This window comes from Petromyzon marinus, chromosome 37 (assembly GCF_048934315.1).
Source record: "Petromyzon marinus isolate PM22_M1 ecotype Great Lakes invasive population chromosome 37, UKy_Petmar_22M1.pri1.0, whole genome shotgun sequence".
Lineage (NCBI taxonomy): Eukaryota > Metazoa > Chordata > Hyperoartia > Petromyzontiformes > Petromyzontidae > Petromyzon > Petromyzon marinus.
In genome coordinates, this window is record NC_133703.1 from 21220514 (window position 1) to 21246523 (window position 26010).

At 51.0% G+C, this 26010-nt stretch overlaps 1 protein-coding gene across 1 annotated transcript; it reads left to right on the forward strand.

Annotated features, from left to right (window-relative positions):
- The first annotated feature begins 2440 nt into the window (after positions 1-2440).
- On the forward strand, positions 2441-20632 carry LOC116949635 (germ cell-specific gene 1-like protein). The gene is made up of 7 exons (XM_032967163.2): positions 2441-2944; positions 9258-9708; positions 10797-10844; positions 12699-12851; positions 17006-17117; positions 17912-18102; positions 19462-20632. The coding sequence occupies exons 1-7, from the start codon at positions 2885-2887 to the stop codon at positions 19869-19871; spliced, it is 1425 nt and encodes a 474-aa protein (XP_032823054.1). The 5' UTR covers positions 2441-2884; the 3' UTR covers positions 19872-20632.
- The last annotated feature ends 5378 nt before the right edge of the window (positions 20633-26010 follow it).

Sequence of the window (26010 nt, forward strand, 5' to 3'; positions counted from 1 at the left end):
CTCCCAATGTTGACTCCATGCCTACGGCCTTGGTGCTGTGTGTGTACTGTGTGTGTACTGTGTGTGTACTGTGTGTGTACTGCGTGTGTACTGCGTGTGTACTGCGTGTGTGCTGTGTACGCTATTCGGAAGGCAGCTGTCTCTCCGTGCCGCTTCGCTTTGTGCACCACCCTTTCTTTGGAACGCAGTACCACCACGACTACGGCTACTACGGCGTAGAGCGAGGGAAGCCCCTGCAACGGTTTCGTCCAGTGTCACGGACCAGTTTGGTGACACTGCGTCGTGTCAGTTTCAGTTTTCATTGCATTTATTTGATAAAGCCCTGCGAGCCATGCGGCTCTTGACTCGGATGCAACCGCAACAAACAAAAACGTGAACAAGAAACATCGTAAAGTGACTACGCGCAACAGAAAAATCCAGGAAAAAACAGCGAAGTCTTCCAGAAATAAAAACCGTGTATCAACGCTGTGTGCAAAAATCCCAGTGGGATGCAAGTCAAACAATAACAACCATAAGACAATTTAGATTCAAGTTATCAGTCTAACTCTGTACTGCAACCAACAAACATGGCTAAACCAAAACGTATCCGAAATCACCAAAGTAAAGCTATAAAAACAATGTTAACAGTGATCATAGGAACTGTGATTCAAATTTAACAGTAAACTATATCCATAACATGTACGACCAAACTTTGCAGCCATAGCTGGCAGCATGAGTCACTCCATAACAGCAGGAGGATCAGTAGCAGTATCAACATTTTTCAATGCACCTTTAAAGATCAGCACACTATAATCAAAACTCAAGATCATACTTTGCAGCGGTCATCCGGAGCGATGCAGTTGATTTCAGGCCACTGAATAGCAGTGGCAGCTAGGGGTGTACAACTCCTCTAGAGCAGTTTTGAGTGAAGATCTCACAGGTAGTGATCCAAGTTGCAGTTTATTGGTGATAGGATTCCAGACCCTGGGGGCATCAACAGCAAAGGCCCTTCCTTCAGTATTTGTACGGCAATAAGGAATGTGAAGCTGGTAAATGAGCGAGGACCTTAGGTCACATTTGTTCTTCGAAACAGTGAGGAGATCCAGCAGGTAGTCTGGTGATTTTTTTGTAAGTACATCGTGAATAAATAAGATCTGGTGCACAAGCCGTCGATCATTAAGAGATGTTAAGTTTGACCCAATGTAGAGATCACAGTGGTGGGTCCTATATGGGCAGTTCAATGCAAATCTTAAGGCCGAGTGATAAATTGAGTCAAGCTTCTTCAGTACAGTACTGGGGGCTGATTTATATACGATGTCACAGTAATCAAGTAGAGGAAATACGGTAGCCTTTATCAATTCCCAACGGAGCATAGGGGGGAAGCAGTGCTTGTGTCGATACAGTGTCACCAACACTTTCAACGATGTGATCAGATTTTTCTCCCCTCGGGCAATTGCTTAACAGCAAGAGAAAGTTAATTCTAAAAGTTGTCCTCCTTAATTGGATCGTCTAAACGAGAGTTGTTGTGACATGCGCGGTGACCTCACCACCGCAGCCTTGCCCGCCCGCGTGCCAGCCAGCAAAACTTTTTTTACAATTATATAATGAAGTATGGACATTTTTTTATATTAACTGTTCTACACAAATTATGTGGTGATGTAAAGAATGGCCGTCGCTCGAAGCGTCACCTACTTTACGCTTTGTGTTTTTTTTATTTTGAAGGAATTGTGTTTTAAGGCAGACTGGTCTCCGGCATGGTAATATGCAAATTCCACCGTTCTTCCACGCATAGCCGAAGGAGACCAGCATCGCCACCCATTCATTACGCATAAAAGGAACGGTGTGTAAATTATAATGCAATAAATATCACACACAGCTACACTATGACGCAATAAATATCACACGAGTAATTACAAAACACTAGATAACACACCCGGTTAATTGTAATACAACAGATAGTACAGTTCACTATGCCTTTATTAAAGCACGTTTTCAAATGTGCTTACTCGTCAAATTAAGACGTCGTGGTTGTCCACAAAGACAAATATCCCGACTGTTGGGGCAAGTGCTGTTTGCGAGCAGCACCTATGAAGGCCGGCACGGAACACGGCACACAAGGGGGTGGGGTGGCCAGGACCACGCCCGGCCGCCTTTGTCTCCCCCCCCCACCCCTGGCGATGTTTACACACCGCACCAGGTACTCATTTGCTGCTGAGTCGATCGAGTGGGGGGGAGGCCCAGGACCGGTTTCAATACCTGTCAACCCCTTATCAGTGTCTCACCTTATTCCAGAACAATTCAAACCTTACTGGTCACCCCGTGCCCTTATAAAAATCAACGTTCATCCTACAAAGTCCCATCACAAGGGAGAGACACAAACAAATAGACAAAAACACAATTTCTTTGCCCTATTGAAACGGCTGTACGGCGTATGGACTTGAAAACGCAATTTCCCCGAACAAGAATATGAGGTTAAACCGTGTGGGTGACACAGTGTGGGCTTTCTGATAATCGTAACCGATGTGAGTGGCGGCGCTAACCACTGCGCCACCGCTCCCCGTGTTTGCACGCACGTACACACACACAAAGATGCCCCGTATAGCCTTAACAGACTGTTGAGGCAAGTGCTGTTAGCGAGCACCTATAAAGACCGGCATGGCACACGAGGGGGTGGGTGGCCAACACCAAGCCCGGCCGCCTTTGTCTCCCTAGTGGCGATGTTTACACACACGCACCAGGTACTCATTTGAGGCCGAGTCGACTTAGGGGAGGCCCAGGACCGGTTCACATCATCGTCACATCCACACACACACATCCACACACACACATCCACACACACACATCCACACACATCCACACACACTCACCCTGAACACGGCTCTGCCGTCATTCCCTCTCGCCTCGCATGCGCAGCGCTGACAGCGGAGCGCGCGTGCAGTGCGCGTGGAGGTGGCCGAGGTGGCAGGTAGGTGGGTAGTGAGTAGGAGGTAGGTGCTGGGTGGGTAGTGAGTAGGAGGTAGGTGCCGGGTGGGTAGTGAGTAGGAGGTAGGTGCTGGGTGGGTAGTGAGTAGGAGGTAGGTGCCAGGTGGGTAGTGAGTAGGAGGTAGGTGCTGGGTGGGTAGTGAGTAAGAGGTAGGTGCTGGATGGGTAGTGAGTAAGAGGTAGGTGCTGGGTGGGTAGTGAGTAAGAGGTAGGTGCTGGGTGGGTAGTGAGTAGGAGGTAGGTGCCTGGTGGGTAGTGAGTAAGAGGTAGGTGTCGGGTGGGTAGTGAGTATGAGGTAGGTGCCGGATGGGTAGTGAGTAGGAAGTAGGTGCTGGGTGGGTAGTGAGTAAGAGGTAGGTGCCGGGTGGGTAGTGAGTAGGAGGTAGGTGCCGGGTGGGTAGTGAGTAGGAGGTAGGTGCCGGGTGGGTAGTGAGTAGGAGGTAGGTGCCGGGTGGGTAGTGAGTAGGAGGTAGGTGCTGGGTGGGTAGTGAGTAGGAGGTAGGTGCCGGGTGGGTAGTGAGTAGGAGGTAGGTGCCGGGTGGGTAGTGAGTAGGAGGTAGGTGCCAGGTGGGTAGTGAGTAGGAGGTAGGTGCTGGGTGGGTAGTGAGTAAGAGGTAGGTGCTGGATGGGTAGTGAGTAAGAGGTAGGTGCTGGGTGGGTAGTGAGTAAGAGGTAGGTGCTGGGTGGGTAGTGAGTAGGAGGTAGGTGCCTGGTGGGTAGTGAGTAAGAGGTAGGTGTCGGGTGGGTAGTGAGTATGAGGTAGGTGCCGGATGGGTAGTGAGTAGGAAGTAGGTGCTGGGTGGGTAGTGAGTAAGAGGTAGGTGCCGGGTGGGTAGTGAGTAGGAGGTAGGTGCCGGGTGGGTAGTGAGTAGGAGGTAGGTGCCGGGTGGGTAGTGAGTAGGAGGTAGGTGCCGGGTGGGTAGTGAGTAGGAGGTAGGTGCTGGGTGGGTAGTGAGTAGGAGGTAGGTGCCGGGTGGGTAGTGAGTAGGAGGTAGGTGCCGGGTGGGTAGTGAGTAGGAGGTAGGTGCCTGGTGGGTAGTAAGAGGTAGGTGCCTGGGTGGGTAGTGAGTAGGAGGTAGGTGCCGGATGGGTAGTGAGTAAGAGGTAGGTGCTGGGTGGGTAGTGAGTAGGAGGTAGGTGCCTGGGTGGGTAGTGAGTAAGAGGTAGGTGCCGTGTGGGTAGTGAGTAGGAGGTAGGATCCGTGTGGGTAGTGAGTAGGAGGTAGGTGCTGGGTGGGTAGTGAGTAAGAGGTAGGTGCTGGATGGGTAGTGAGTAAGAGGTAGGTGCTGGGTGGGTAGTAAGTAAGAGGTAGATGCCGGGTGAGTAGTGAGTAAGAGGTAGGTGCCGGGTGGGTAGTGAGTAGGAGGTAGGTGCTGGATGAGTAGTGAGTAAGAGGTAGGTGCCGGGTGGGTAGTGAGTAGGAGGTAGGTGCCGGGTGGGTAGTGAGTAGGAGGTAGGTGTCGGGTGGGTAGTGAGTAAGAGGTAGGTGCTGGGTGGGTAGTGAGTAGGAGGTAGGTGCCTGGTGGGTAGTGAGTAAGAGGTAGGTGCCTGGGTGGGTAGTGAGTAGGAGGTAGGTGCCGGGTGGGTAGTGAGTAAGAGGTAGGTGCTGGGTGGGTAGTGAGTAGGAGGTAGGTGCCTGGGTGGGTAGTGAGTAGGAGGTAGGTGCCGTGTGGGTAGTGGTTAGGAGGTAGGTGCCGTGTGGATAGTGAGTAGGAGGTAGGTGCTGGGTGGGTAGTAAGAGGTAGGTGCTGGGTGGGTAGTGAGTAGGAGGTAGGTGCCGGGTGGGTAGTGAGTAGGAGGTAGGTGCCGGGTGGGTAGTGAGTAAGAGGTAAGTGCTGGGTGGGTAGTGAGTAGGAGGTAGGTGCCTGGTGGGTAGTAAGAGGTAGGTGCCTGGGTGGGTAGTGAGTAGGAGGTAGGTGCCGGATGGGTAGTGAGTAAGAGGTAGGTGCTGGGTGGGTAGTGAGTAGGAGGTAGGTGCCTGGGTGGGTAGTGAGTAGGAGGTAGGATCCGTGTGGGTAATGAGTAGGAGGTAGGTGCTGGGTGGGTAGTGAGTAAGAGGTAGGTGCTGGATGGGTAGTGAGTAAGAGGTAGGTGCTGGGTGGGTAGTAAGTAAGAGGTAGATGCCGGGTGGGTAGTGAGTAAGAGGTAGGTGCCGGGTGGGTAGTGAGTAGGAGGTAGGTGCTGGATGAGTAGTGAGTAAGAGGTAGGTGCCGGGTGGGTAGTGAGTAGGAGGTAGGTGCCGGGTGGGTAGTGAGTAGGAGGTAGGTGTCGGGTGGGTAGTGAGTAAGAGGTAGGTGCTGGGTGGGTAGTGAGTAGGAGGTAGGTGCCTGGTGGGTAGTGAGTAAGAGGTAGGTGCCTGGGTGGGTAGTGAGTAGGAGGTAGGTGCCGGGTGGGTAGTGAGTAAGAGGTAGGTGCTGGGTGGGTAGTGAGTAGGAGGTAGGTGCCTGGGTGGGTAGTGAGTAGGAGGTAGGTGCCGTGTGGGTAGTGGTTAGGAGGTAGGTGCCGTGTGGATAGTGAGTAGGAGGTAGGTGCTGGGTGGGTAGTGAGTAAGAGGTAGGTGCTGGGTGGGTAGTGAGTAAGAGGTAGGTGCTGGGTGGGTAGTGAGTAGGAGGTAGGTGCTGGGTGGATAGTGAGTAAGAGGTAGGTGCTGGATGGGTAGTGAGTAAGAGGTAGGTGCTGGGTGGGTAGTAAGTAAGAGGTAGATGCCGGGTGGGTAGTGAGTAAGAGGTAGGTGCCGGGTGGGTAGTGAGTAGGAGGTAGGTGCTGGATGAGTAGTGAGTAAGAGGTAGGTGCCGGGTGGGTAGTGAGTAGGAGGTAGGTGCCGGGTGGGTAGTGAGTAGGAGGTAGGTGTCGGGTGGGTAGTGAGTAAGAGGTAGGTGCTGGGTGGGTAGTGAGTAGGAGGTAGGTGCCTGGTGGGTAGTGAGTAAGAGGTAGGTGCCTGGGTGGGTAGTGAGTAGGAGGTAGGTGCCGGGTGGGTAGTGAGTAAGAGGTAGGTGCTGGGTGGGTAGTGAGTAGGAGGTAGGTGCCTGGGTGGGTAGTGAGTAGGAGGTAGGTGCCGTGTGGGTGGTGGTTAGGAGGTAGGTGCCGTGTGGATAGTGAGTAGGAGGTAGGTGCTGGGTGGGTAGTGAGTAAGAGGTAGGTGCTGGGTGGGTAGTGAGTAAGAGGTAGGTGCTGGGTGGGTAGTGAGTAAGAGGTAGGCGCCGGGTGGGTAGTGAGTAAGAGGTAGGTGCCGGGTGGGTAGTGAGTAGGAGGTAGGTGCTGGGTGGGTAGTGAGTAGGAGATAGGTGCCGGGTGAGAACTGAATACCCCAGCTGTATATACACAGTGGCTGAACAATTGACTATGTATGTATGTTGGACTTATTTTTCACCATACGTAGCCAACCGTGCTAATCGGAGGTGCGAGAAATTAACTAATTAATTAATATTATTAATTAGTGTGATATTTGTTTGGAGGTATCGACAATGTCGATATTGGGTAGTAATGTGGTACTGAGTAGATATGTGCTGCGTGTATCGGCATGTGCTTTGTGGGTAAGTATATGCTGAGGGGGTGTAGGTATGTTATGTCGAGGGATATGGCGAGTGATGGGTGGCGCAGTGGTTAGCGCACTGCGCCGTGATTCCGAGCCGCGGTTAACGCCAGTGGCGAGTGCTTTCAGAACCGGTCCTGGCGCCTCCCTTAAGTAGACTCAGCCTCAAATCAGTGTTTACGTTGGCACGAGGGAGACAAAAGCGGCCGGGCGCGGTGGTGACCGCACCCTCATCTTGAAGCGTCGTGTCAACCTTAATAGGTGCTCGCTGACAGACTGCTAGAGGCTATACGGGGGCAGTCTGTATTTTGTGGATGCTGGATTGGTGGTGACTGTGTGTGGTTGTTTGCGAGGGGTGTGTGTGCGGTGGTGGTATGAGCGTGCTTGTGTGTGTGTCTCTGTGGATGGGTGTGTGTGTGTATGTGTCTCTGTAGATGGGTATGTGTGTGTCTTTGTGGATGGGTGCGTGTGTGTGTCTCTGTGGATGGGTGTGTGTGTCTCTGTGGATGGGTATGTGTGTGTTTGTGTGGGTGGGTATGTGTGTGTGTCTCTGTGGATGGGTGTGTGTCTCTGTGGATGGGTGTGTGTGTGTGCCTCTGTGGATGGGTGTGTGTGTCTTTGTGGATGGGTATGTGTGTCTCTGTGGTGGGTGTGTGTGTGTCTCTGTGGATGGGTATGTGTGTCTCTGTGGATGGGTATGTGTGTCTCTGTGGATGGGTGTCTCTGTGGATGGGTATGTGTGTGTGTGTCCGTGTGTGTGTGTATGTGTGTGTGTCTGTCGGGAGCGATAGTGTAGCGGTTAGCGCGCTGCGCTATGAACCCCCGCTCACGGCCAACACCAGTGACGATTATCTGAACCGGTCCCGGGCATCTCCTAGGTCGACTCAGCCTCAAATGAGTACCTGGTGCGGTGTGTAAACATTGCCACTAGGGAGACAAAGGCGGTCGGGCGTGGTGCTGGCCACCCACCCCCTCGTGTACCGTTCCGGCCTTCATAGGTGCTCGCTAACAGCACTTGCCCCTACAGTCTGTTAAGGCTATATGGGGGATCTTTATTTTTGTCTGTGGATAGGTGTGTGTGTCTCTGTGGATAGCTATGTGTGTGTGTGTCTCTGTCTCTGTGGATGGGTATGTGTGTGTGTGTCTCTGTGGATGGGTATGTGTATGTGTCTCTGTGGATGGGTATGTGTGTATGTGTGTATGTGTCTCTGTGGATGGGTATGTGTGTGTGTATGTCTGTGGATGGGGTTCACGAGGTCGCTGTCACCAATGTCGAGGCGGTCTGCTGCTGCTGGCCACGACGAGAGGGCTTCAGCAGAACGAGAATTCGCTGTTTCTCCTCCTGGTTTACTGTGCGGTCCATAGCGTGGGTTGCATGGCCACAATCACACTACCGTGGCTTGCCTTTAATGCCTCTGTATATCCTTGTATCTACAGTATAAGGTTCTCTGTGTATCTGTATTTTTCTCAATGTATGTCTCTGTGGGTTTACGATGCGTTCCGTAGTGTTTTGGTTGCATGGCCACAATCACACTGCCGTGGCTTGTTTATACTTTTCCATTCCTCTTTCTCCAAATAATTCTGTCCGATGCGACGAAGCTCACGGCAGACGTTCGCATGGCGAGGTTAATACTGGTAGGAAACGTAGTGGACTGGAAGCCCAACCGAGATTATCACAGGAGGCAGGGGATTAATTGTGTATGTCTGTGGATGTCTGTCCACGTGTATCCGGACACCCGGATATATATAACAAATGCGCTCCTAGTGGGCATTACTGGTAGGAATCGTAGTGGACTGGAAGCCCAACCAGGATTAATTCACAGGAGGCAGGGGATTCATTGTGTATGTCTGTGGATGTCTGTCCACGTGTATATGGAAACCCGGATAAAATGGGAGGGGTGGGGCTGGGTGAAGAGGGGAGGGTGGGGAGGGGCTGGGTGGGGAGGGGCTGGGGAGGGTGGGGAGGGGCTGGGTGGGGAGGGGCTGGGTGGGGAGGGTGGGGCTGGGTGGGGGGTGGGGCTGGGTGGGGGGTGGGGAGGGTGGGGCTGGGTGGGGGGTGGGAGGGGTGGGGCTGGGTGGGAGGGGTGGGGCTGGGTGGGGAGGGGCTGGTCACCCCGTGGTGCCCTTATAAAACTCAACGTTTAACCTACTCACGCCGGCTTGTGCCCGCCCTCACAGTTGGGCATATTTGCGGAATACACCACGTGGTGCCGCGGTTGACCCTGGCCATTGACCGAGCAACCCAACGTTCCTACCAGCTCCCTCCGCAGGAATGTGTTTTTGGAAACGGGACTCCAAAGTGTAATGTTATCTCGATATCTCAAGGGCATTTGTGTTTTCACATCGGCAATATTTCTTCAAGGAAGGGGGGAAAAAATTACAAAAACGCGATGTAATGTTAAACACATCGCTCGTCTCGGAGATGTTGTAGGTTCCAATCCTGTCAAGGGCGGAGGTTGACTCAACTCATGATCATCACAATTACGGAAGGAGGGGTCGAGAATAAGATACCTCTTTGTCGAAATGTAACCGTCCGTCCATCCATTCATCTATCCATCCATTCGTCCATTCATTCCTCAATCCATCTGTCCATCTATCCATTCATCTGTCCATGCATTCATCCATCCGTCCATTCATCCATCCATTTGTTCATTCATCCCTCCATCCATCCGTCCATGCGTCGATCCATCCCTCTATCTATCCATCCATCCCTCCATCCATCTGTCCATTCATCCGTCCGTCCGTCCGTCCATCTGTGTCCAAGCATCTGTGTCCAATCGGCGCGCCGCAACCCCGCACCAGCGCGACCCGAAGGATGCTCCAGGTGACGAGACAGCGCCGCACGGTGGTGGCCATCGCGCTCAACGTGCTGGCGCTGGGCTTCTCGAGCACGGCGTTCCTCTCCACCTACTGGTGCCAGGGCATCCACAAGGTGGTGAAGCCCATCTGCAACCCGGAGCGTGGCCAGCACGTGAACTGCGTGCACATGAACGGCACCACGGTGGGCGGCGAGGAGATCCTCGTGGCCAGCGCCGCCACCGCCGGCGGTGCCGGCGGTGGCGTCAATGCGTCGCGCGACGGCCCGGTGGGCGCCGTGAGCTACAGGAGCGTGCACGTCGTCCGCTACACGTGGGACACCGGCGACGACAAGTACGCCTACCGCTTCTTCCACACGGGTTTCTGGCTGTCGTGCGAGGAGAACATCTACAAAGAAGGTTCACCTACCTGCCTGCCCATCTACCCCACCCCACCCCCTCTACTCCGCGTGTGTGCTGGCACCTGTGGGGAGCGGTAGCGCTGTTAGTGGTTCGATTCCCGCTCGCTGGCCAACACCAGCGACGGTTATCTGAACCGGCCCTGTGCCTCCCCTAGGTCGACTCAACCTCGAGGCTACATGGGGGATCTTCGTCTTATGAGACACGGTGACACGGTAGGGAGTGGGGTAAACGGGCGTGGTAAAGGCTAGAGAAGAGATGAAGCTGGCACGGTGCGGGAGGACGTGGAGCTGAGTGGACTTGCCGGTGGCCGGTACCAGCGGTGTCAAGATCGGCCTCTGTGGAGGAGGGTCGTGAAGGACGCTGCTGCTGGGCAGTTGGAGGCAGTCGCCCTCCAGCAACAACGGAGGGCAGAGGAGCGACGCTCACAACAACGAGCGGAGCATCGGGCGGATAAAACGCAGCGAATTGGCACAGTCGGAAGCACAGCTGGTGCATCTGCCAGTCATCTCAATGAGTCAACCTGTTGCACCTGGGTCTGTCCACCTTCTAGCAGCGAGCCTCCGCACACTTCACGTGGCCTCAAAGTTCACCTGGTTTCCACAGACTTTTGGGGCAGGTGCTGTTAGCGAGGGGATGGGTGACCAGCACCACGCCCGACCGCCTTTGTCTCCCTAGTGGCGATGTTTACACAACCACACCAGGGCGAGGCTGAGTCTACCTAGGGGAGGCCCAGGAGATGTTCAGACAATCGTCGCTGCTGGCCGTGAGCGGGAATCGAACACGGCTGGCTGGGTTTTCGTAGCGCGTGGCGCTGACCACCGCGCTGCCGCTCCCCCCACTCGCCGCCGCCGCCGCTCGCGAATGGCAAACACGCACGCCGCTTATAACGCGCGTGTCACGTCGTGAAGAGTGCCGCTTATAACGCGCGCGTCACGGTGCCCGTTACTGGCGTTGTCAGCGGCTGCCCGTGCCCACCGCTCGTTAATCCTCTCTCCAGCCACCCCCCCCCCCCTTGCGCGCTTGAGTGACTGCCGCGATGTGTTCCACCCTGCCCCGTTCTGTGTTGCCCCCCCCCCCCCCGGCAGGCGAGCAATGCCGCAGCTTCGTGGATCTCATCCCCTCCGCCGAGCGCGGTAACCGACGCATTCTCTCTCTCTCTCTCTCGAGCACGACGCCCGCTCGTTACGCACCTACAGTACCTCGGGACCCGAGTCGCGCTCGTTCAGTCTGCAGGGCTCAATGCGGCTTCGAGCTGCCTTCATAAAACTAAAACAAAACTCATCCATCAGAGGTTTTTGCGGTTAGTTCGCGTTAATATGAGGAGGACATCAGCTTCATCCGCTTAGACAGTTTAAAGCGTCGCAGGCTTTCACGACCAATATTATTCATGGTAAAGGTTTTTGGGTTAGATCGCGTGAGTACACATACACTCTCCAGCACACCGGTCGGCTGAAGTAGTAAACTAACTGGCGGGCGTTGTTTACGTGACGATCCTTCCTGGCTGTGTCGTGCGGTGGAGGGTTACGACGTATTTATACTTACGTGATCTAACCCAAAAACCTTTATTATGAATATAAGCATTCACGTCGTCATTCGCCGGGTGGTGGTGATGGTGGTGGTGGCTTATGCTCGTGGACTGTGACCCAGCACTGTTGTAGCGATGTTTGGTGGATCGTCACGAAAATGTTGCGAAACTCTTTTTTTCCGTTAGGCGTCAAGGAAGTTTAATTTCCTAGCTTGCCCGCAAAAATGTGGCCTCCACATATTGGGCCATGGTGAACTGGACTCCCATGGTAAATGTTCCTTCAATGGTTCATTTTACTTTCATGGTAAACTGGACTTCAATGGTGAACTTGACTTCCAGGGTAAACTGGACTCCCATGTTAAACTGGACTCCCGTGGTGCATTCTACTTCAATGGTTAATTTTATTTCCATGGAAAACTGGACTTCAGTGGTACAATGGACTTCCAGGGTAATCTGGACACGAAGGGAACAAAGGCCACCGGACGTGGTGTTGGCTACTCACCTCTCTCGTGTGCTGTCGTTCCGTCCTTCACAGGGCGCCACGGTGGCGAGATATGAACTCCCTCGCCTGGTATGCAGCAGGTCATGGGTTCGATCTCAACCCTGATGCCTGCTGTATATGTTTTGAGTGTGCATATCACTCTCCCCGTGGTCACGTGGATTTTTATCCTGGTCCTCCGGTTTTAACGTCCACATTTAGAAACATGCAATTCAAGTATTTGGACTCCTGTACATTTCCACGTGATGATGAGCCACTTCGTTGAGCGATCATTTGTGGCCAGGTCGCATCTGAAACAGAGCCGCATAGCTCGGTGGGCTTTACCTGGTAACATTTAAAATAGTTTTGAATAGTTTAATAGGCGCTGCTACTCGCTAACAGCACTTGCTCCCCGGCAGCCTTCCTTACTCCTCGGGGTTTCCGGCGAAGGTTTTGGGGACGACTACAGACAGCCTCATCCCGTGAGCACATTAACACCCCCTGTAATTTAAATCTCTGCCATTGGCTTCCCATTCAAATTTCGGGTACAATTTAAAGTGTTGCTGCTCCACACGAGAGGCCACAAACGGCCTCGCACCATTGTCACATTCAACAACTGATACTCCTGCACGCACCGTCGCTACCTCTCCGAACAGCCCATTTACATCTGGCCCACGTGCCCAGAACTCGACTCTGCACCTCGAGTGACCGTGCCCTGTGCATGCGCTTCGCCGAGGCCACGGAACGCCCTCCCCCGCCAGTGGCTCGACAGGCGAGCTCACCCGCCCTGTTTGTTTCGGTCTTCTCTAAAGACTCGCGTGCTTCGCCTGCAGCCCTACACTTCCAGTGAACTCTGAACTCTGCCGTGTTTATATTTCCTAACTTGTTGCATGGCGCACCGAGATCCCTGCATGAATTGCGCCTTTATAAATGTACATTGTTATTAAAGGCTAATCCGGATGGTTCTTTCTTGCCTTCGTCCAGGCGTGCTGTGGCTGGCCATCACGTCCGAGGCCCTGTACATCGGCCTGCTGGCGATCGGCTTCCTCCTGATGTGTCTGGAGCTGTGCCAGCAGCGCAACATCGTCGGAGCGCTGCGGCTCAACGCGTTCGCGTCGGTGTTCACCGTGCTGGCCGGTGCGGAAGGAACATGCTCACCGCCGGGGAGATGATGGGGAGAGATGATAGGGAGAGATGATAGGGAGATAATAGAGAGAGATGATAGAGAGAGATGATAGAGAGATGATAGGGAGATAATAGAGAGATGATTGGGAGAGATGATAGAGAGATTATAGAGAGAGATGATAGAGAGAGATTATAGAGAGAGAGATGAGAGAGAGATGAGAGAGATGATAGGGAGAGATGATAGGGAGAGATGAGAGAGAGATTATAGAGAGAGATGATAGAGAGAGATGATAGAGAGAGAGATCAGAAAGATGAGAGAGATGATAGGGAGAGATGATAGGGAGAGATGAGAGAGAGATGAGAGAGATGATAGAGAGATTATAGAGAGAGAGAGATGATAGAGAGAGATGATAGAGAGATGATAGAGAGAGATATGATAGGGAGAGATGATAGACAGAGATGATAGGGAGAGATGATAGGGAGAGATGATAGAGAGAGATATGATAGAGAGATGATAGAGATAGATGATAGAGAGAGAGATGATAGGGAGATTTCGTTCATTCATCACGCGTAGTCAGCGAAGGAGCCGTTGCGCCAAACGTGTGGCTTCTTGCGATGACGGCGTTCGCCAGAAGCTGCTCTCGCTGCCGTGCACATCGCCGGCGTCTCGAGCGGCTTGCCTGATCCACGGATCACGGGGGAGGGTCGCAGTTCCACTCCGAACGTCGACCGCCAACTGAATCGCGATAAGGAGGTGGAAAGGGATGGAGAGAAAGATATGTTATTTTAAGATGTTGTGAGTGCCTTCGCAGCTCGAGGCGCCCTCTGACGCAGTTTACAAGCTAGAACACACATTTAAGAGTGATTTAGATGGCAGGGGCAGTGCAAGGGGGTTGAGGAATGAGTACCAGAGGGCACGTGGGGGTCACGACATGGACGGGGAAGGGATAGGACAGGGTGGAGGGGCGTCGGAAGGAGGTGAGGCTTTGAGAGAAGAATGAAATGGGGTTAAAGATAACAGACGGAGAGATATACAGAGAGAGAGAGAGGTTAGAGAAATGGATGGATGGGCGGGGAGAGATGAATTCAGAGATAATGACAGAGACACAGAAAGATAAAGACGCCGACAAAGAGATCAAGAGATATGCAGTGAGGGGAAGAGAGATACACAGAGAGAGTGAGAGACAGAGAGATACATAAATTAGCCAATGAAATTACAGATTTAGAGACACAGAACGTAAGAGAAAGAGAGCAAGTGTTATATATATATAGAGAAGACTTAAATAGAGACAGATGGAGATAGAGTGAGATAAATATGGAAACATACAGAGGTCGTCAGAGACAGCGAGATAAGATGTGTATCTATAGCCAAGTGAATTGATCTCATTGAGACCAGAAAGTCTGTTTTTCACTTTTTTTCAAAACATAGACTTAGGAGACTTACATGCACACCCATAGACTTTGCGTATAGACCCATAGACTTACGTGCACACCCATAGACTTAGCCTAGAGACCCATAGACTTACGTGCACACCCATAGACTTAACGTATAGACCCATAGACTTACGTGCACACCCATAGACTTACGTGCACACCCATAGCCTTAGCCTAGAGACCCATAGACTTACGTGCACACCCATAGACTTAACGTATAGACTCATAGACTTACGTGCACACCCATAGACTTAGCCTAGAGACCCATAGACTTACGTGCACATCCATAAACTTGGCGTATAGACCCATAGACTTACGTGCACACCCATAGACTTAGCGTATAGACCCATAGACGTCCGTGCACACCCATAGACTTAACTATAGACCTATAGACTTACGTGCACACCCATAGACTTACGTGCACACCCATAGCCTTAGCCTAGAGACCCATAGACTTACGTGCACACCCATAGACTTAGCCTAGAGACCCATAGACTTACGTGCACATCCATAAACTTGGCGTATAGACCCATAGACGTCCGTGCACACCCATAGACTTAACTATAGACCCATAGACTTACGTGCACACCCATAGCCTTAGCCTAGAGACCCATAGACTTACGTGCACACCCATAGACTTAGCCTAGAGACCCATAGACTTACGTGCACATCCATAAACTTGGCGTATAGACCCATAGACGTCCGTGCACACCCATAGACTTAACTATAGACCCATAGACTTACGTGCACACCCATAGCCTTAGCCTAGAGACCCATAGACTAACGTGCACACCCATAGACTTGGCGTATAGACCCATAGACTAACGTGCACACCCATGAACTTAGCGTAGAGACCCATAGACTTACGTGCATACCCATAGACTTAGCGTAGAAAACCATAGACTTGCATTGAGACAAAGACAGAATGCCTCCCAATGCCACGCCATGCTTTTTGCGCAAGAACACCTACCATAGTTGATGGTGAATTTGATGTTGCTGATGTCAATGGTTTGGCGCCATGGTGGCGAGATGTTAACTACCTCGCCTGGTATACATGAGGTCGTGAATTCGATCCCGAGCTGCTGTATATTTGGAGTTTGCACGTTCTCCCGGTGGTGGCGTGGATTTTTCTCCAGGTCCTCCGCTTTTTCCCCTACCGCGTTCAGAATCAACATCACGCGTTTGGAGTATTTGGCTGCTATAAATGTCCACACGATAAGCCACTTCGTTGAGCTATCGTTTGTGGCCAATTCGCTTCTGAAAAAGAGCCCTGTAGCTCAGTGGGCCTTACCTGGTAAAGATAAATAGATTATATATTTAAAAAAATATGCTATATCATCCATAAAAAAGTTGTTTTTTTGTTAGATCGCATAAAAATATAAATGTGTCGTTAAAACCCGCCACCACTCGACACAGCCAACTAGTAAGGGTTGTCACGTAAACAGAACGTGGCCAATTCATCACTAGTACAGCACTAACCGGTGTGTTGGAGAGCCAAGCCACGACATTTACAATCTGAGTACGACATTTCGCCAGTAATTACAACCAGCTTCATCAGGCGGACAGCCAGATTTGTGGAGAAGTCCACCTGTTTCCTTCCTTATATAGAGGCGTAGATGTGGTGACCACGCTTCTGCACTCTTCTTCAGCAAAGTGGGGGGGGGGGGGGTTAATGAGTCAATGTACATTATTCATGCGCATTATGCGGTGTATCAGATCCCCCCCTCCCCCCCTCCTTGTCCTCTGTTATCTAATTGGGGAAATTAAGCCTCATCGGATGTTAAAGAGGCCTTGAGGTCAGGTGTTCGCAGCATAAATAATGCACTTTGCAATGCTCAATTATCAATAATTGAAGCAAGTCCCATCAATTTGTATCTTTAATTGGAGCCGAGCAAGACCCCGAGGTAAGGTGACGTGTGTTCGGGGCTGCAAAGTATTTTGATTCAAAGAAATCTCAACAGCAGTCTAAATAAACATTGCTAATTAAAGCCACGGGGGTCATACATCTGCCATTCTCAGCCTACAGAGTCAGTGTAATAATAGGCACGGAATGAGCCAACGATTCATTGACCAAGCATTGATAATTTCGCTCATAACGCACGCAACAGATAGTGCAAGCAAGGCTGCTGTCATGGTCGATGCGTACTGAATCGAGTATGTAGATTAGATCTGGTATCCCCTACTTATTGGATGCTGGGTTTTCTCCGGGTGTATAATAATAATTATCGAAACATCACATATGCCAAACACCCGTTTAGTGGAAGCACTGCGTGGGTATTCACGGTTCTTGCTGCACCAGCAATACGGGGGTTGTTCATCGATTCGCTTCGTGTCCCACCACCACCCCACAAGTACGTGTGGTCAATGCAGACATGATTCCTTGCAAAAGGTTTATGTTTGGTGTTTTAACATCTTAACACCTGCTGTTTTATTGCCAGAAAATGGCGAAAGCTATTCTTATATTCAGCCTATTCATGTCTTCAGACCCTTTTAGAGACAGATGTCTTCTGTTGTCGAGACCTCCATCAGAGACCAGTCTCTCTATACATTATGAGAGACACCATCACAAACAAATCTGTCTATCCATCACCTAGAGACCGCCATCATGAGACCTATCAATTCGTCCGTGTATACGATGGGAGAGCTTCATAGGTCCTTGTCCAACAGCACTTGCCCCAACAGCCTGTGTAGGCTATACGGGGGGGTCTCTGTCTGTTGTGTGCCTGACGCAGGTCTGCTGGGCATGGTGGCCCACATGATGTACACCACCGTGTTCCAGGTGACGGCGCACCTAGGGCCTGAGGACTGGAGGCCTCAGAGCTGGGACTACGGCTGGTCCTTCTGGTGCGTCGGAATTCTCGAATGGGCCTCGCAGAAACCATCGCTTGCATCTCCATTGGCGCCGCGAGACATCTTCCCCTTTTAATTGTATGGCGTGCCGATGGGGCCATCGCGTGCGCACCTGTGTGTGAGACATGCCACGCGTGAGAAAAACAATTGGCGTGTGTGTGTGGCGCCCTGCCTGTTCAGGTGCACCTAGCCTGGAACAAGCGCCGTGGTGATGTCATTATTGTTGGGTTTGTCGTTGTCCAGTCCCTAGATCATGTGGTCCCATCATGTGTATTCCCACAGAGGTGTGGGAAGCTCCCCTGGAATAAATAAATTCATATTCCAAGGCACTGGTTCAATAAATAACCAGTGCCTTGGAATATGTAAATTAATATATAAAACACTGTGCAAGGCCACGGCCAGAGCCGTCCCTCGGGTACAGCAAATTTGGGCGACTGTCCCGGGCCCCGCGCTTTGGGGGGACCAGCGCTTCGACGTCACGGTATCAGATATAACACTTAGGGTTTAGTTTGAAGGCGTCGAGAGGGGGGGGGGCACAGAGTGGAATTTGCCCCGCCCCCCCCCGCCCCCCGCTCCCCCTATAGACGGGCCTGGCCATAGCTGCCAGAAGATCTCCAAAGGAAACTTACCACCCGTTGCTGCTTCTGCTGCTGCTGCTCGTTGCTAATCGCCGCACGAAGCGAATCGTTCCCAATTCCCTGTCCGTCCGTCCGTCCCTCTCTCGAAACACCCCCCCCCCCCCCACTCACCCACCCGACCTCCACCTCGACCCCCGGCAAATCGGGCAGCCTGGCCTGGGTCTCGTTCACCTGCTGCATGGCGTCCTCGGTGACGACGCTCAACACGTACACCAAGACCGTCCTCGAGTTCCGCCACCGCCGCAAGGTCTTCCAGCAGAAGCTGCGAGAGAGGGACGTCTTCATGGACCCCGAGGTCCTGCTCGGCCTGTGGCCCGGCACAGCCAAGCGCTGCAACCCTGGTAAGGGGGCAGCCTGAGTTGGGACGAGCGAGCGCAAGTGTCGCACTCGTTAAGCACACGAGGTGCCTGCCGCTAATGAACCACGACGCCCTCGCTGATATCGCCGCTGAGCGTAAACCTGCACGCGCCGAACAAAGACTGCGGTCACCGGCATCGCGCTCTATCAGATGCGCTTCTGCGGCCGTCTGGAACGCTCCTCCTTCCGATATTAGGAGGGCACTGAAGCTACGCACTTTTAAACCGAGATTTCTTTATAACTGCATCTTGTGTTTAGTTTGTTATCTTTCCCCGCACCTCCGATTAGCATGGTTGGTTACATACGGTGCAAAATAAGTTCTACATACATACAAGTACATCTATAAACGTGCAACTCTTAGAACATAGCTTGTCACGTGTGCGTAGTATGCATAAATTGTAAGCTCTATTAAACAATTCTATCTTGTATTTTCTATTGAGCTGGTGAAACGTCTGTCATGTAAAGAGTCTCGAATATCGTGCAGCGGCAGTGAGTAGGTGAGTTTGAGGCTGATGGACCGCTGAGTAGGTGAGTGGGTGGGTGACTGGGTGAGTAGGTGAGTGAGCGGGTAGGTGTGTTCGAGGCTGATGAACTGCTGAGTAGGTGAGTGGGTGGGTGAGTGGGTGGCTGGGTGAGTAAGGTGAGTGAGCGGGTAGGTGAGTTCGAGGCTGATGGACCGCTGTAACGCGAAGCTGCGAGGTCCAAATCTCGCTATCCGAGTGCGCGGAACTATCAGGTGTTCACCATGAGCTGTCCAACATTGACAATGTACCGGCAATCACCACGAGTCCATCAGATGACGTGGAGAGCCGCCCCGCGGCAGCTACGCGGTTAAACATTCCAACGTTGGGATAACGTTGCATGCGCTTGGAACCGTTGGACCAACGTTAGCCCGACGTTGGCATGTTTACCGGGTAGGTGCGTGCCCCCGTAGTTGTTTGTGGGATGCCACCATGGTGTGGCACCTAGCGCACTGGACATGCAGTGCAGACATAGGCCGCCGGTTCCATTCGATCTTTCTCCAAACCCCGCTGCTCCCGTGTGGTGGGGTAAAGTGTGGGTAACTCCCACCTCTTGCGAGACTTCTAACCAGCGTGGAAAAGTGGGCCACATTGTCCTCGAGAGGGGAGCTCTCTAGAGCTCTCTCCAGTAAGGACCTTCTGCCAGCAGCGGCGTGAGAAAACAATCGCAGCATTTCCCCCTTTACCCTTTATTGCTCAAGTAGCCAGGTTCACAGCGCTGTGTGATAACCACAGCACTACCCCTCTACAGTACTTCCAATTCATTGTAACAACAATAATAATGACCATGATCATCATCACCATTCACTATCGAATCCCCAGATGAAGGAGACTTGGAGCTGGGCATCAGATCTGCCGCGGCCGCCCTCACCGAACACTGCGGCGACTCCCGCTCCTCGCGGCATCCCGACCACGGGCCGCCCAACCTGTGGCCCGGCAGCGGCGCGGCGCTCCGAGGGGCGGCCGAGGCCGTCATCCTGGCCCACGGGCTGCAGCCCTCTGACGGTGGCGCTGGTAGCGGCGGTACAATACGCGAGCATCACGGCCCCGGCGTGGCTGCGAGCCGGAAGAATGCTGCACGGGAGCCGTTCTCGAGCTGCGGCCGACACGCGCTCCGGGGGGCGGCCGAGGCGCTGGCGATGGCCCACGGCTCGATGGAGAGCGAGCGGGGACCGCACGGCGTGTTCGTGAACCCCCAACGCCAAGCCTCGGTCGAGGACAAAATGTACTGAGCGCGGCGCGACGGACCGCCGGTCGAATGCGCGGGGAGTGGCGGTGGTGGGTGGGGGGTGGGCGATGTGCTAGCGAGGCTTCGTCCTAAGATCAGCCTCTGGGTTTTTTGCTTTTAATATTTACATTTATTATTTTTAAAATTTTATTTTATTATTATTTTATTTTATATCTACGTGACTTTACCGAAAGAACCAAGAATATCAGCTTGTGTACCAAGCGCGGCGCTTGCCGTAACGGCGTGCTGGGGAGAATTGTCGTAACGTGTTTCATTTCATTTCTCCGGTGAGGGTTTTTCTTTTTCTGCCCCCCAAGGTCATTCCCGGTTTGTGCGGCCGGCGTCGTCAGGCGAGGGATCCGTTAAGGAATTTTCTCGGAGCGGTGCGAACATTTCTGTTTGAGAACGGCCCGGGCAGGGAAGGAGTTTTTTTGTTGTAAAGTTTATTTTTATGGAGCTTGTTAAGATTTTCGCTTGCACTCTTCAATGAGCTTTCTTTGTCGCGTGACGGTGAAACAGATGATTTGTTTTTGCCAATTCAGGCTTTCGCCACGCACGACTGCGGCGAAAGTTCAACACGTGGCCCAATCCAGAACGGCATTCGGACCCTCCAAATGATAATAATTCTTTATACTTTTCCTGAAAAAGCATAATTTAATCTCAAGACTCCTTTTCATAATGGTGCTGACAATTTATCGATTTCATTTTACAGTATTATGCTATTCCTTTATTTGTGTTGCTTTTATTAAAAAAATAACAACCCCATCTTTTTTCACAATGTTTACGATGCTTTGTACAATATTGTGTGCATGCGTGCGCGTGTGTGATCGTGACTTTTAAAAAGCAATGGTAAGAATGAGCTCTCAGAAAGTTGCAATGATTTTACGTCCACAAAACAAAGCGAAACAAGAATTTAAGTGGGGCGTGAATGCTGACATTTGCAGTGGTAACACAGTGCCTGGAATTTGCGAGGGGAAGTCTGGGTTAACGAGTGTTCCCCGAGTTTCCAATTTACTTTCTATCCAACCGTCAATTAATTTCGTTAGAAACAATAAATATTCGCTTAGTTAACAGCGAGACGACCACTGAGGGACCTTGGGGAGGGAGGGAGGGGGGAAACCCCCAAAGAACTGAGGCAGAGAGGTTCAACAAACTGAGAGCAACCCAAGAAAGTGAAATGAAATTCCATGACACTGAGGCACAGAAACATTTAAACTGTGACGCAGGCACGGGCTGCTCCACTTTTGGGGTGGCGGGAGTTACCAAATGAGTCGGCAGAACGGTTACAACCACGTGCCAACGTTGACCCAACGTTAACGTGCCAACTTTGGCCCAACGCGTCACGTTAAACTGGGAAGGAAAGGATGGCGAGGTGTAACGTCCATCGACAAGGCGAGACGGGGCGTGGTCCGAACATTATTTAAATACAAACGTTTCAGACTCGATCACAATAACATATATTACTTCCTCATTGTGTGAAGGTTAATCGTCGTCAGCCTTCATCTATTCACTGCTGGATAAAGTGCTCCCCATCCCGTCGCCGTTGTTGACAAGCTACGCGATGTTACGCCGTACTGAGTACTTATTAATGCCAACCACATTGGTTATTATATTCTTAGCTCTTTCGGTAAAGTCACGTTGAAGGGAAACAATAAAATACATATAAAACAATACAAATTATCACGATGTTTCGACCATAACACAAATGGTCGTCAATAAAATAATAAAATATATATAAAACAATAAAAATTCTCACGACGTTTCGACCATAACACAAACGGTCGTCATCAGGTGTGATGACGACCATCAGGTGTGATGACGACCGTTTGTGTTATGGTCGAAACGTCGTGAGAATTTTTATTGTTTTATATGTATTTTATTACTTTATTGTTTCCCTTCAACGTGACTTTACCGAAAGAGCTAAGAATATGAAGTACTGCAGTCACGAAAGCTTTAAATCAAAATTTCACATTGGCTATTATTAAGAATGTTGATAAACACTCACGTCCACTGGAAGGTAAGATTAGAGTTGAGCCTGGATAGTGCTTGCATGTCTTCATTTCCCTCTCAACTATACGCTTCCACGCTCTAGATTGCAAACTCGTACCTTTGGAACTGCTTCTTCTTTTTTTACTTTGTTGTCCTTCCACAGCACCTCCGATTTTAGCCACGGTTGGCTGCGTACGGTGCGAAGGAAGTTAGACTACGTACGGACACACGCGTCTGTGACGAGCGCGTTGATGAGTGGCACTCATCCAGCAGTGGATTGACGAAGGGGGGATGTTGTGCGTGCGTGTGCACACTACAACTGCGTGATGGGCCGAGTGCTTTGTGTGTCGGAGCCAGACGCGAAAGGGTTTATTTCCAGTGACTAATCCTCGCCATGGTAATGATGATGATGATGAAACGACTGCGCACGGCGCGGACAGAATTGTGTCTCTGGGCTTACAAGGTCCGGGTAATGAAAAACCTGGTGTTTTTACAACGACAACAAATACTGTCGTGTAACGTATTTATTTTTATTGTTTGGTGTCGTTTTATTATTTGTAAGTTACACAAAAGACAAAGATCCCCCGTATAGCCTTAACAGACTGTTGGGGCAAGTGCTGTAAAGGCCGGCACGGCACACAAGGGGGTGGGTGGCCAGCACCACGCCCGGCCGCCTTTGTCTCCCCAGTGGCGATGTTTACTACACACACAGCACCAGGTACTCATTTGAGACTGAGTCGACCTAAGGGAGGCCCAGGACCGGTTCAGATTATCGTCACTGCTGTTGGCTGTGAGCGGGAATCGAACTCGGGACGCCGGGTTCGTAGCGCTAACCACTGCACTACCGCTCCCCACGTACGTACACACGCACATGGTGACTTTCAATTTGTTGCGGCATTCGACGATCGTTCAAGCTCGTTCCATTCGTGAGCCGAAAGAGCGAAAGAGCGAACGCGCCTGAGAGAGGACCCCTCGCGTGGAGATGGAACGATGACATCAGCACGTGCGTAGGATGCCAGTTGGATCGTCGAATCGTACGACTGTGCAGGCTGATGGTGATATTATCTCGGAGAAGGCGTTCATTGAACGGTCGATTGATAACGGCCGTGCGTATTTCATTTTACAGGACCGGATTTTCTTTTTGAAGACATCATCCTTGGGGGTCCAAGCCAAGCTGACACTTTTTGTTCACAACATTCGTTGCAATATTCACGTTCGCGACACCCCCCCCCCCCCCCCAGATATTCCATATTAGGGGCCGTCCATAAATGACGTCACGCGATTTTGGACGATTTTTGACCCCCCCCTCCTCCTCGTCACACGGCGTCATAAAAAGTCAGACCCCCCCCCTCAAATATGACGTCACAAAGCTCTGCCCCCCCCCCCCAAACCATATTTCCATTTTGAAAATAAAACATGCTTCAAATCGCTTTAAACTTTTGTCATTGTGGTGCGTATTTAATGTGGCGCTGCACTCTGATATTGTAGGAGTGTTGTTATAACAATTAGTGTTGTTATAACAATTCTATATTTATTTAAAGTTGCGCATTTTGATGTGACGTCACATTTCTCAACCCCCCCCCCCCTCGTCACAAATGTCTGACCCCCCCCCAGGTGCGTGACGTCATTTATGGACGGCTCCTTAACCTCTATAGGGTGTAATTACAGGTGCTGTTAGCTAGAACCTATTAAGGCCAGAACGGCACAAGAACTATAAACTATTTTTTGTATTTTACCAGGTAAGGCCCTCTGAGCTATTCTCAGCTCTTCTTCAGAAGCGACGTGGCGATCACAAACGATATCTCGACGAAGCGGCCGCTTGTCCTCACGTGGACAATTAAAGCAGCGCAAATACTCTTCTTAAACGCGCGTTTCTAAATGCGTGCGGAAAACCCGGAGGACCCGGAGAAAAATCGACACGACGACGGGCAGAACGTGCAAACTCCGAATGTAATGCGCGTCAGGGTCGGGATCGAACGCCACGACTTCATGCATACCGGGCGAGGTAGTTAGCATCTCGTCACCGCGGCGAGATGCTAACAGGGTGATGTGGCCCAGCGCTCTCGCCAGCACCACAGCTAACCACGTCTGTCTCGACCCCAGTGCTGCGTTGCCAAACCACTGTTACAATGCTCTACGCACACACAAATGTAAATTGTGTGAATACAAAATTATACCTTTATAATCGTACTGAATTCATGTTAATTGTGCGTGTGTGTGTGCCTTTGTACAACCTGGGCTTAGAAGGCCCATTGGTTGTATTGATTACTGTGTTTGTGAGATACACCCACGTGTTATTCACCAGAGCGCAGGGCGAGCCGAATTGCATATATGCATATAAAGTGGTTCCTTTTAATGACAGCTACATTATTATTATTCTTTGTACCATAATTGTACGGACCGTGGTGACCTTATTTTGTTTCCTGGCCACGGCTAACATCAGTAGTGAGTGATAACGTGGGCTCATCCCACACTCATCAGCGTGTTTTTCACAATATAGGGAGGGCTGAATTGCATATATGAATATAGCGTGGTTCCCTTTAATGAAAACTAAAATATAATAATTACAATTATTATTCGTACCATAATTGTATGAACCCTGGTGACCTGAATTTGACTAAAGCCACGACTAACGTCAGCAGTGAAGTGACATGTGGGCTCAACCCACACTTACCAGCATGGTGAGGTATGGTCAAACCATCCCCCTAACTGACACTGCCTTGGCTCAGCTTCACTTCACATCCAGGCGGTGGTGGTTTATAGCACGTGGCTTGTAACCCAGCATTCCGGAGGCCCAGGGTTGGCGAATCACAGAACTGTTGTGAAATTCCATTCAAGTGGGCATCGAGGTGCCCTGCACTGCGGCTCGCCAGGAGATGGCGGTACAAAAAGCGTTTCCTTCTCTCTGCGGGGATAGAGTGTTGCTCCCTCACGCGCTTGTGTTTTCTCTGCCTGCTCCGGTTTCCTCCCACGTGTATAAACACACTCGTAGATTAGCGAAACATATCAAAATAGAAAGGCCCGATCTAGCAGGACCCTCCTGGACTCGGTATGGCTTTCCTGGGTAAATAATATTGTTATGGTTATAATTATTACATCCAGAAAAGGGCTGTAAATTATTAATTGTAATTATCTCAACTCGGAAATATTCCTACCTCTACCCGCATAGCCTCCCTTGCGTGCGGAATGTCCTTAACCGAATCTGCTGCTGTGTCCCTAATTCAAGATTTCATGACTTTCTGACAACTGGGAACTTCCCTTCGACGTTCTCCCAAAATCCCTCACTGCTAAACTCCAGATTATCCAGAAACGATTCCGCCACCAGACTTCCAACTCTCACCCGCAAACGAGATCCCGCCAATCCTGAAATCCCTCCATGACTCCCAGTTCAACCAGGAATCAATTACAAGATCACCCTTTTTCTGTGTTTAAGATTTGAAGTAACCTGGCTCCAGCTTACCTCTCTCTGTCTCTCCTGTTTCGTCTCTCTCTCTCTGCTTCCCAACGCGCACTCTCCACAATTTAAGATCTCCGAGTAAAACACCACAGCCAACACACCGCAGGAAGGCACCCCCTCTTTCTGCTGCCCATTTCATTACAAGGAATGACAACACACCAAATTGCAGGCATTAACGTACAGACGAGCATCAAATTGATTGGACACCTCCTGAATCTAAATTGTTTATAAGCGTAAACTTAATCTACTGCACAGATTTGTATAAACGGAATCAAAATATTCAAGTTAAATTTAACTCCAAGTAAAATCTTTACTTGAAACTTTCGTGACTGCAGGAATTGATTATCTTTTGGGTCTTTTGGTAAAGCCACGTAGATAGGTTATTTTAAAATTATGTTTTAACCTATCTGCGTGACTTTACCGAAATACCCAAAGAATATCCATTCAAGTAAAACAATCTCCCCGTTCAATGGATAAGTGGGGTGGCAATGTTGTCCATTTGTGACTCCTGAACCCGTGGTGGTAATTCCACATTAGCATGACTGTGTCGGTCCCTCCATACGATAACCACTGTCAACTTTTTGTACTCGTATGATCATGTCCACTAAGAGATATGACAACGATGGAGATGCATCGTCACGAAGGGTTTTCACAGTTGTGCTGCACGGCGTCACGTTCGTTCGGCACGATGTTCGAC